The sequence below is a fragment of the Ovis aries genome, chromosome 5 (assembly GCF_016772045.2).
Source record: "Ovis aries strain OAR_USU_Benz2616 breed Rambouillet chromosome 5, ARS-UI_Ramb_v3.0, whole genome shotgun sequence".
NCBI classification, from domain to species: Eukaryota; Metazoa; Chordata; class Mammalia; order Artiodactyla; family Bovidae; genus Ovis; species Ovis aries.
In genome coordinates this window covers 4,627,724-4,640,079 of record NC_056058.1, presented here as the reverse complement: position 1 = coordinate 4,640,079, position 12,356 = coordinate 4,627,724, and the positions used below count along the sequence as shown (strand labels likewise).

At 52.1% G+C, this 12,356-nt stretch overlaps 1 protein-coding gene across 7 annotated transcripts in view; it reads left to right on the top strand.

Moving 5' to 3' along the window:
- PGPEP1 (pyroglutamyl-peptidase I) overlaps positions 1-6,238 on the top strand; it is a 37,221-nt gene extending 30,983 nt beyond the window's left edge. For all 7 annotated transcript variants that reach the window (XM_042249624.1, XM_042249626.1, XM_042249625.2 and 4 more), the window contains one exon: positions 1,669-6,238. In XM_042249624.1, the coding sequence (XP_042105558.1) occupies positions 1,669-1,861 (193 nt within the window). In that variant the 3' untranslated portion in view covers positions 1,862-6,238. The remainder of the gene's footprint in view (positions 1-1,668) is intronic.
- The last annotated feature ends 6,118 nt before the right edge of the window (positions 6,239-12,356 follow it).

Sequence of the window (12,356 nt, the reverse complement as noted above, 5' to 3'; positions counted from 1 at the left end):
GATCCCCGGAGAAGGGAGTGGCTACCCACTCCAGTGTACTGGCCTGGAGAACTGTACAGTCCATGGAGTCCCAGAGAGTCGGACACGACTGAGCCTCCTTCACGTTCACTGTCAGTGGGCATTTAGGTGGTATCTTATTCTATTCAGGCCTCTATAACCAAAAAAATCCCAGATGGGTAGCTTGTAAACACCAGAAAGTTATCGCTTATAATTCTGGAGGCAGGGAAGTTCAAGATCAAGGTGGCAGCCCAGTGGCATTCTGATGGAGGCCTTCCTACAGGTTGCAGACTGCCGACTGGCGGTGTCCGCCACAGGGTGGAGGAGTTTGGGAGGGGACCCCCGTGTTCACATTCTAGCACACAGGGTGGAGGAGTTTGGGAGGGGACCCCCGTGTTCACACTCTAGCACACAGGGTGGAGGAGTTTGGGAGGGGACCCCCGTGTTCACACTCTAGCACACAGGGTGGAGGAGTTTGGGAGGGGACCCCCGTGTTCACACTCTAGCAGTTTGCTTCCTGGCTTTCTGTTTCAACACATCGCACTGTACCAGATGCCTTGCTCATCATTCTGCTCTGGTGCACATGGTTCCCAAGATAGATTCTAACAACTTGAAACATCAGCTCAAAGTCGCTGCATTTGTACTTTTAAAAATAATTATTAAAGTATAGTTGATTTACAATATTGTATTAATTTCTGCTGTACAGCAAAGTGATTCAGTTATATATATATACACACACACACACCTTATCTATCTATCTATCTATATATATACCTTATCTTGGAGAGGGCAATGGCACCCCACTCCAGTACTCTTGCCTGGAGAATCCCATGGACGGAGGAGCCTGGTGGGCTGCAATCCATGGAGTCGCTAAGAGTCGGACACGACTGAGCGACTTCCCTTTCGCTTTTCACTTTCATGCATTGGAGAAGGAAATGGCAACCCACTCCAGTGTTCTTGCCTGGAGAATCCCAGGGACGAGGGAGCCTGGTAGGCTGCCGTCTATGGGGTCGCACAGAGTCGGACACAACTGAAGCGACTTAGCAGCAGCATATACCTTATCTATGTGTGTGTGTGCATATGTGTGAAAGTCTCTCAGTCATGTCCGACTCTTTGCCATCCCATGGACTGTAGCCTGCCGGGCTCTTCTGTCCATGGAATTCTCCAGGCCAGAATACTGGAGTGGGTAGCCATTTCCTTCTCCAGGGAATCTTCCCAACCCAGCTATTGAACCCAGGTCTCCCACATTGCAGGGGGATCCTTTCCCATCTGAGCCACCTAGGAAGCCCGTATCTATGTGTATGTGTATGTACATGGTATATATATATACACATATATTCTTTTTTGTATTCTTTTCCATCATGGTTTATCACAGGACATTGAATATTGTACACCTGTAATTTTACCAGCCTGCCAGATTGCCCTCCCCTGGGGCAATTTGCGTCCCAACCAACAGCATCTCATTGCTTCTTTCTGCACATATACACCAGCACTTGGAGTTATTGTTTTGTTTTGTTTTTTCATTTTTGCTGCCTGGGGAGGGAGGAGCAGTATTCCATCTTGCAGATGACTGGTGAGGTTGAGGGGCTGTCTTATGACGGATTTGGATGGAACATTCACTCTCTAACCCCATTTTGGTCTCCCTCCCATCCCCAACGCCTCATGGCTTAGGTACCTCTGCGACTTCACCTACTATACTTCGCTGTACCAGAGTCACGGCCGCTCAGCCTTCGTTCATGTGCCCCCTCTGGGCAAGCCGTACAATGCAGACCAGCTGGGCCGGGCACTTCGGGCCATCATTGAGGAGATGCTGGACCTCCTAGAGCAGTCAGAAGGCAAAATCAACTGTTGCCATGAACACTGATTGCTGCTCAGGCCTCCCAAGACCTCATCCTGCCAAGGACCCTGAGAGAGACGTCCGCCCTCCGGGCCCTGACCAGGAAAGACAAGCCCATCCAGCGGGGGATCTGATTTGGATCAAATATGCCAGCTTGCACACACCTCCTCTCCCTTTTTCTCTGCGTAAGCGCTGGTTGGTTTGAAGGCAGCAACTGAAGATTTTTTTTTTTTCTATTTCTCTTTGCACCTGGGGATACAGCTGGGGCAGTCAGGAAGCTGGGAAGTCCTGATTTCTACTGAGAACCTCAAAAAGGTGGATCTCTACTCTGCGATCCCATGGCTGGGGCCACCTGCTTTTCTAAGTCTATGGTGGAAGGATTCTAGAATTCCCTCTGTCCATGACTGTTTTTTTCCCAAATTGAAAATCCTCATGAAGACCCTTGGCCCTGATCCATGTCCCAACAGCCTGGACAGCTCCGGCAAGGACCAGCTTGGGATCTGGCATGGGTTCTTTTTCTTTCTTTCTTATGCTGTTTTTAAAAGCAATAGTGCCAGTTTGGGCACAGAGTTATTTATATTCCCTTTGGTTAAAACGAGGGCTTTAGCCAAACACAAAAGTGTCTTTCCTCTTTCCTGGAGTGCAGCTGCTTCTGCCTCTGGCTTTGAACACTGGACCTACATTTTTGTTTTTGGGGTGACATTAAGATCCCCGTGTTCAGCGGGGGTGGACCCTAGGCCCTTGGCCAGACCACGGGGAGAGGGGGTTGCTGCTGCCTCAGGAGCCTGAAAGGGTTGCCTAGTCCTTTCGTCAGCCGAGCTAGCTGTGAGCTGCACCCGCGGGGCCTCTGGAGCTGGACCGCTGGTGGGAAAGCAGGCTGTCATTCTAACACGCACTTTTTTTTTTAACATGTAAAAGTGTGTAGCAACTACAAACCTACCCCACATCTGGCCTGGATTTTCAGTCTTGGTCTTGGGGACCAGCTTCTTGTTTTCCTTAAGAGGGGGACAGAGTGGAGTCTGGGGGCTGAGCTCCGTGTGTGCTGGTGTGTTTGGCTGGAAGGGCCGTGGGGCAGCCAGTGAGCTTTTGTGAGGCTGGGTTTTGGACATGCCTTGGACTTGGTAAATTTTTATCTTACTTCCTGATGACTTTGAACTGACCAGCCAGGGATGCGCATCTCCCAGGAGGCAACTAAATTCAGCTGGACCTTGACACCCGTCAGAGAGAGGGGACTGGCAGCCGCAACCGTGAGGAAAACAACCATTTGGAAAGTATTCTTCTGTTTCTCTGGAGAACACGCAGCTGCTCCCTCTGTGTGAGGCGTGCTGGTGTCTGATGTGTTAGATCATGGTGGTGTTTCCCAGCAGGCGCTTCTTTTGAAAACAGCTGAGATTTTTGTTTTGTTTTCTTAAATGTTCACCCTCTTTCCCTCCTGTTCTGATGCCCAGGGTAGTTGCTGCCTCCCCTGAGCCGCTGTGTCACTCGGAGACCAGGTTGATGGGTTTCTGAGTGAAATGCATTTCTGAGTCCTGTGTTTTCTCTGGAAGGGAAGCGTGATGTGGGGTCAGCATACGGCAGTGGGTGTGGAGCGTGTCCTGCAGGGTGAAATGATCAGGGCCTTCTCCCTCCTCCACGCCAGCCCTCCCTCTTCCAGAAACTCCTCCTCCACACCCCAAGTCTGCATTTGCAGTCTCCTGAGGAACCTGGAGTGTAGGATGCCATTGCATCCACTCAGCCAGCCAGCTTCCGTGAGCAGAGCTTGTGGCTCTTTTAAATGAGGGTCTCCCAGAGGTCCCATTCAGAAAGGCATTAAACTCTAATGAGCTCTGTTCTCTAAAGGTCTGATCTGGGGGACTCTGATGAAGAAGTGGATCTAGGCAAGTTGGAGAGGGGAGGGGGGGCTGGGAGTGAGTCAGGTTTGAGCTAAGCTGGGTACTCACAGGAACCTAGACACACCATCCCCAGGTTCTGCATTTCCATCTTTCTTTCGTCCTCATGTCTTCTGTCTGTTTAAAGCAACGTGAGATTCAGCCACTTAGAGATGTAACTTACCGTCTGATCATTATCGAGTGTGTGTGTCATTTTCTGTCCCTGCGACGGTGTTAGATTTCCTCAGCGAGTCAAGCCAACACCTTGTCCTTTTCACAATGCCGAGCATATAGCTCGTTTTTATTTAATTAGACAGCCATTAAATATTTCACTCGCTCCCTGCCAGCTTTTTAATGTTCCTGTTTTTAATTATTTTTATCTTTTTCCTTTTGGGCAAATTCATCCATTCACTCCATGGCATATCTGTCTGCATTTGTTGGGTCCTGGACTGAAATGTCCTTGTGTAAAAAAGGGGAGCCAAGTCCCATTACTTCTCCCTTGTCATTTCAGAGTCTCAGATTGTGGGGTGGGGGCGGCGCAGAACAGGCAAAAGGATAGTTCTGTGAAGTGGGCACAGCCTGGCAGATGTGAAGGTGAGCGATGCCAGAAGGGGTGGTTACAGTGAGTGTTAACGGTGGAAAGATGGGCTGAGCGATGTCGTGGGAAGGGTGGTGGAGGAAAGGTGAAAAGTGCTGCTGAAAAGTGGAGGGGGTCCTGTCTCTGATAAGCTCCTGTGGCGGGTACAGAGGTGGGGGGTGGTGTCAGGTAATGGTATCTCCCTTAGGATGCCAGAACCTCGGCCCCCTGTAACTTTATTCTTTCAGCCCCTTCGCTTCCCCACTTCCCACCAAAGAGAAGGTTGGCAGTCTGTGCGTGAGTATGTAGTTTGAAAAAGAAGCTTAAAAGAGTGGATAGAAAGCAAGCAAGGAGGGAAGAAGCAGCGATCCCAGTGGGTGAGCTGGGCTTGCTGCCACCCGACTTGTGTGGCCCAGTCAAGAAACAGTCGAGGTCCCAGCCACTGCGAGACACAGGGCCCTGGAGCAGCGGGGGGTGGGAACCCCCAGTCAGTGCCACGTTTTGGGGGAGAGGTCAGACTCTGACCTCTCTGATAGCTTCAGCAAGAAAAATAGTTTTTCGCTACCCTGCTCTTTGCTGATGTGAAAACTTCTCGAACAGAAAGGACCTGCTCAGGGGGATGACTCAAAAAGTATACGTGTGATGCCTTTTTGTCATCTTGGAAGTTTCTGCCAAGAAGCCAGGCCAGAGGCTGTGCCTGTGCACCCCCCAGGCCTGTGCTCCCCGCCCCCTTCCCAACTCAGGGGTACCTAGGACGGGGAGGGGAGCTGCTCCTGGAAATTGGCCCTCCACACAGGCCTCTTTTTTCTCTGCTGCTGTCTAGACTGTTGACCTTTGACCTCCCCGCCCCTTGGAGTGTGTGAACCCAGAAGTCCCTTGTCATTGTCTGGGTTGGTGGAACAAAGCCTCATTCTTCTCTGTGGCCCCAGCCTCCCCCCGAGACCACTGGAAGCTCTCCTGAGCCTGCAGCCTGCATGGGGCACTGATGGAGGTGCCTCCGCTCGTGGCCACGAGCCCCATGGCCTTCATCCACAGGCTTCTGTGGAGCCGCAAAGGGCTTTGGTTTTATATCTCCAATTAAATTTCCCTTCTCCTGGAACAAGTGCCTGGTAAAGGGCCTGGGGCTGCCACTGGGAGGAGAAGCGTCTCTATTTCCACAGAAAGAAAGTGTGTTAGAGGCCGGCATCCCCCTCACAACTCCACGTCTTGTGAGTCGCCTCTTGGATGAATGCCACTCAGAGACCCCATTCTCCAGTTCGAGGGCGGTGGTCCCAGCTGAGTTTCAGGAGCTCCCAGACCTCCAGGGGCTCCAGTCCAGCCTGAGCTGCTCCCCTGACTTGAAATCCGTTTCCCCTCCTCCCCTCCTCACCCAAGCCTTCCCTTCAGCTGCCCAGAGATCCACAGAAGTGCCTGCCCCCGCAGCACACGTGAAGCACAGAGAGGGGAGACAGGACAGGAGAGAGAAACATCCCCAGACCCGGGCTCCCCGCTTCCCTGGGTGGGGCTCACCCAAGGCCTTCACAGGGGTGGGACCTGGGCCAGGGGCTTTTGGGTCCTGCACGCTTTGAGGAAGCCCCAGGGAAAGCTGGAATTGGGCTCTCTGCCTGCAAGGCCCGGCTGGAGGCCATAGGAGATCCATCTGGGTCTTGGGGGTACCTGGCATGCTTCCAGGGCCCCCTCCACATCTCAGGTTTCTGTCTTGTCCTAAATCTCTCTCCAGGAAGAACCCTGCTTCCTGGAGGTGACCCTGTGTCCTGTCCCCAAAGGAGAGACCAGCCCCTGCAGCCTTGGGGTGGCCTCTCCGCGACCCCAGGGAGACCCCTTGAGTGCCTTGTCTGAAAGCCCCGTGTCTGGGACCCCAGGCCGGCCGAGGGTCTGCCGGACTTTGCTGGTGGCTAGGCCCTGGGACACCCCAAACTTGACATCCCAGAAAGCAAATAAAACAGTTAACATATGCAATCTCTTGTGTGTCTTTATGAGCAGCTGGCGTCCACCAGGGTCACCCTCAGCCTGGGGTTATCGGCTGGCAGAGGGGGCCCCAAAGCGCCAGAGTTTCTGTCCTTGGCGTGAGACCTGGTGCTTGGTTTGTAGTGGCTGCTGCGAGTGTGCCGAGTGGATAATGGTGAAAGCATTTCTGTGCTGAGTATTCCTCCTCCTACAGCCAACCCCCTGCCTTTGTTTTGATGCCCACAGAGGCTGAGTAACTTGCCTACAGTCACACAGCAAGGGCAGGTGAGGGGGCGTGCAGGAATTTGAATCGTGATCACGTTGATCCCCAGGGTGTGTGGAATCCCTCTGTGGAGATGCCATCACCACTTTTTACAGAAGGGGAAACGAGCCTTTGTCAGTTGAAAGCCTGATCCCAGGGAGAAAAAGAGTGAGGATGGGAACCCAAGCTGGCTTCCCTGAAGCTGAGAAGCTTAAATTCTAGAAACAGGATTCGGTCATCCCCCTGTGTGTGTCCTCAGCCAGAATGGGGATATTCCAGGATCGATGGCCTTCTAAGAAGAAGGGGCTTCAGCAATAAAGAAATGGCTTGTCTTTGGGAACATGGGTCCTAGGGGAGGGGGTACCGGCTCCAAGTCCCTGAGGCCCCAGGGTATATACACCTCCCAATGCATAAGTAAGGTACGGGAGGTAGGGGACAATCTGAGTCCCACTTCACTGAGCCTCAGTTTCCCCATACTCAGGCGTCTTACGTGACGCCTGGCACATAGTAGTTACTTGATAAGTACAGACATTGTCACTTCCTCCTCCGGGAAGCCCTCCTGGCTGTCTAGGTACCGCCTCTGCCTCCCATAGCTGCCTGCTCCCCACCCCATCCCCCTGCCAGCGTGCTCCGGGTGGTGACTGACCAGTCCTCTGGGAGCCCTGAGCACAGTCAGATCTGTCCGGGGTCCCCTGCGTGTTGCACCCAGCAGCACAGGGTATGTGATGGTGGTGGCGGTTTAGTCACTCAGTCGTGTCCGACTCTTGCGACCCCATGGACTGTAGCCCGCCAGGCTCCTCTGTCCATGAGATTCTTGCAGCAAGAATATGGGAGTGGGATTGCCATTTCCTTCTTCAGGGAATCTTCCCGAACCAGAGATGGAACCCACGTCTCCTGGGGCTCCTGCTCTGGAGAGCCAGTGCCACAGAGCCAACTGGGAGCCCGCGTGTACGTATAAGCCCATCGACACATATGTATGTATGTGTGTGTGTGTTAAGTCGCTTCTGTCACGTCTGACGCTGTGTGACCCCATGGGCTGTAGCCCGCCAGGCTCCTCTGTCCATGGGATTCTCCGGGCAAGAGTACTGGAGTGGCTTGCCATTTCCTTCCCTGGGGGAACTTCCCTACCCAGGGATTGAGTCTGTGTCTCCTGCATTTGCAGGCAGATTCTTTACCGACTGAGCCACCAGAGAAGCGCTGGGTATGTACCACCTGTGCGATAAACACCTGGGAAGCCCCGAAATCAGATGGTGCGGAAGGGTTTCCGGTGAAATGTCTCTTTCCCACTTCCCACTCTGGAAACCAGGTCTTTATCTCAGAGGTAACCCCCTGTCAGCAGTTTCCTGGGTATCACTGGGTTGCCATTTCCTCCTCCTGGGGGATCTTCCCAACCCAGGGATCCAACACGAGTCGCTTTTGTGTCTCCTGCATTGGCAGGCGGATTCTTTACCACTGAGCTACCGGGGAAGCCACACGCGAGATTCGATCCCTGGGTCTGGAAAACCCCCTGGAGGAGGAAATGGCAACCCACTTCAGTATTCTTGCCTGGAAAATTCCATGGTCAGAGGAGTCTGGCGGGCTATGGTGCATGCGGCTCGCAAAGAGTCGGACACGGCTGAGTGAGCGCACACTCACGAGGAGAGAGGAGAGGCGGGTGCTGGGTGTTCCGTTCCTCCGCCAACAGGGGGCGCGGGGAGGCGCAGGAGCCTGGGGAAGGGGGCGGGGATGGCGAGCCCCTGAAGGTCCGCACCTCCTCCAGCTGAGGCCCCATGCTGCCAGTTCTCTGCCTCTAAAGCCCTGTTTTCTCTTGGCTGAGCCACCTAAGAATTGCCTGCTGTGCGCTGGGCTTTGGACTGGAGACACACCAGGAAACCAGCAGCTCCTGGTCTGGGGGTACAGTACAAGGGATCCCAGCTGTGATGAAGGACAGGCAGCTGAAGGGTCCGGGGCATATTCAGGGAGGCTCATTCAGGGTAGGGCTTGGCCCCCTTCAGCAGAGTTTCCCTCAGCTCTCGCCTGGATATTCTCCATCTTAAAGGTGAGGGTCTCAGACTAGTGTCCTTCCAGTTCTACCGATTTGCCTGGGCCCCCCTCCACCTCTCACACTCTCAGTGGCTCCTGTTGGCCCACAGGAGAAAGCTAGACTCTTATGCTGGACATCTGAACCCCTTTTCCCTGGTCTCTGCTGATCCCAGTTTGTCTTTTCTGCCTGGAAGTCCCCCGTCCTCCATTTACTCCCAGAGAACTCCTATGCATTCCTCAAAACCCTAAGTTTGGGGGGAAGATGCTGAGGTCATCTTGGGACACTTTGAGTGGGACAGGTTTGGGAAAGGGTAAGAAGGGCAAAGTATCACACTGGAAACCCCAAGCTAGTCCTTATCCCACACCCTCTCTAACCTTCCTACCGCCTCCTTCCTGCCCTGGCAGCTTGCCAGGCATTCAGCAATTTCTGCAAGTGCCCAGACCTGCCTGGACATGTCCTGGTCCCCCAGAAGACAAGAAGGGTGGGTTCAGGCTGCCCCCCAGCACCCCCGCGCATGCACACGCACACACACACACACACACACACACTGTGGACATGCATGTCCTGGTCCCCCAGAAGACTTGTCTTCTGGGTGGGTTCAGGCTGCCCCCCAGCACCCCCGCGCATGCACGCACACACACGCACACACACACACACACTGTGGTGTTGGTGGTGAGAAACTGAAAAATAGCAAATGCAGTGAGGTCCAGGTGGGGCAAAGGGAGCGAGGGAGCAGAAGAGATGTGGACGCCTCCTAGCTGTTTTTTCTTCCAAGCTGCCGTGTGCGGGGTGGGGACACCCAGAGACCAGCCAAGGAGGAGGACCTGGGGTACGGGGTGACAGGACCTCCACACTGAGTCACGCACGGGGCTGCCCTGTTTTGGGCTTCAGTTTCTGCTGTATCAGGGAGCTGACTTACATGTGCTCACACAGCAGGCGCTCCATAAATGCCCATGGTCTGTGGAGCCATTACAGGAACAGGCATGCAAACCAGGGTGCTGCAGCAGGCTGTGTGGGGGCGGCTTGGGGTTCCGGGCAGTGAGCAAGTGGGGCCTCAAGCTGGAGGCCTCAGCTGACCCACTTCCTGCCTGGCCTGGGCTGTCTTGGTGACCCCTGCCCGCCGTGGCCAGGAACCCACACAGCTGGTCCCAGGGTCTGAGCTGACCACTTCCGTCCCCCTTTCCTCCTGCAGTCCGGCGCACCCTGCTGACTCATACTCAGCTGGCCTCATCCTTCCCCGACTAAGCGCTGATTTGGGGGGTCTGGCAGAGCCCCAAACCCAGAAGGCAGGGAAGTCACGGCTGACTGGAAGCATCACAGAGGAGAACCATACCCCAGACTTAACTGCCTGACAAATAAAAACCTGCCCTTGATAAGGAAGAAAATGAATACTTTAGGGATAGTCCATTAGGATCCATTTCAAACTTTCCAGCCACCAAAGAAATCCATTAAAAAAGAAGAAGAAGAAAAGATAATCCAGGGACAGAGAGGTTAATATCTGTGATGCATTTAACTAACCAAGAAATAACTTCCAGGACATGCGAGCCACCCCCTCTTCATGAGACACACTAGACAGAAAAACGGGTGAATGGTAGGAATTCCCTGGCAGCCCAGTGGTTAGGACTCAGTGCTGTCTCTGCCAGGGCACAGGTTCGATTCCTGGTCAGGGACCTAAGATCCCACAAGCTGTGTGATGCAGCCAAAACAAAGAAAAGAAAGAGAAATGGGCAAGTGGTATTTTTTTGCCGTAACAACCACCACAAACTGGGCGGCTTACAACAGCAGAAACTTTGTTCCTTCACAGTCCTAGAGGCTGGAAGTCCCAAATCAAAGTGTCAGCACAGATGAAGGCTATGAAGAAGAATTGGTCCCAGGTCTCTCTGTTGGCTTCTGACGGCTTCCGGCACTGCTCAGGGTCTCTTTGCTAGTGGCTGCATTGCTCCAATTTCTGCTTCCATCTCCATGTGCCCTCTTACAAGGAAGTCAGTCTGGTAGCGGGGGTTTAGGGCCCACCTGACTCCAGTATGACCTCAGCTTAATAATTACATTGACAAAGACCCTCGTGGTCACAATCTGAGGTTCTGGGTGGACATGAATTTGGGGACTCATTGTGCTTCCCGGGTGGCACAGTGGTAAAGAAGCCACCCGCCAATGCAGGAGACACGAGAGACGTGGGTTTGAGCCTTGAACTGGGGAGATCCCCTGGAATAAGAAATGGCAGACTGCTCCAGTATTCTTTCCTGGAAAATTCCATGGACAGAAGACCCTGGTGGGCTACCATCCATGGGGTCACAGAGAGTCAGATGCAACCGAGTGACTAAGCACACACACACACACGTTCAGTGCAATACAGGAGCAAACAGGTAATTCCAGGAAGACGAACCCAGGACGACTAATAACTAGAAACTCAATCTAGCCATTCGTGAACAGAAATCACTGAGATGTCTCTTCACTCTTAGGAAGGGGACAGAATCACTGGTGATTAGGCCTGAGAATTGACCATCAAGAAGAACAGTTTGCTCATGCCAGTATAGCTGAGAACGGCTAGAGTCTCCCTCCTGGCCGTCTGGTCTTGGCGTGAACCCCGGAGAAATCTACACGTGCATGCCTTCCCAGCAGCATGGTTCAAAATAAGGAGGACCTGAAAACCAGGGAAGGTTTAGAGTGTGTTCCCATGAACGGAGTGCTATACAGCAGTGAAAAAGGATGGCCAGACTTACAGGCAAAAATGTCCAACTCAGGTCATTCAGTGAAAATCATTGGAAGAGTGTGATACCATTTTTATAAAGTTTTTTTTAATTTGCATTTTTGTATTGTGAAAAAATATGTATAACATACATAGAATTTGCCATTTTAACCACTTTGAAGTGGACCGTTAGTGACTTAAGCATGTTCCCAATGTTGAGCAGACATCATACGTAACCACTGGGGACTTCCTTGGTCTCCAGTGGGTCAGGGAACTAGGTTCCACATGCTGCCACTAAGACTTCCTGGAGCCAAATAAATAAACAAACATTTTTTTTAAAAAAGCGCAAAACATCACTACTATCTCCTTCCAAAACTTTTCCGTCACACCTAAACAGAAACTCTGTAACCATTAAGCAATAATCCCTCATTTCTCCCCCTCCTCCCCCTGCAGCTGATAACCTCACTTCTACTTTGCCTTGTGAATTTGCATATTCTAGACGTTTCATACCAGTGGAACCATAACACGTTTGTCCTTCTGTGACTGACATTTCACTCAGCATAATTTTCAAGGTTCATTTGCACTGTGGCACAGATCAGAATGTCATTCCATTTTTATAGCTGAGTGATATTCCATTGTGAGGATACACCAAATTTTGTTTGCCCATTTGGCTCTGGGCGGACGTTTGCGTTGCCTTCACCTTTTGGCTATTGTGAATAGTGCTGCTGTGGACATTGGTGTACAAGCTCAGTTTGAGTCCCTGCTTTTCGGTTCTTTTAGAAAAATACCCAGAAGTAGAATTGCTGGATTATATGGTCATCCTATGTTTAGCCTTTGAGGAATGCCAAACCATTTTCCACAGCAGCTGCACCATTTCGCATTCCCCCCAGAGGCACAAGAGGGTTCCAATTTCTTCACATCAAAACTTGCTATTTTCCTAAGAGCCATGCTAACGGGTATAAAGTGATATCTCATTATAGTTTCGATTTGCATTTCCCTAACGATTAATGATGTGAGCAGCTTTTGACCTGCTTCATGGCCATTTGTATATTTTCCTTGGATGTAAAATTCTTTGCCCATTTTTAAATTGGATATTTGTTGTTGAGTTGTAGGAGTTCTTTATATATTTTGGATAATGAACCCTCATGAGACATATGAT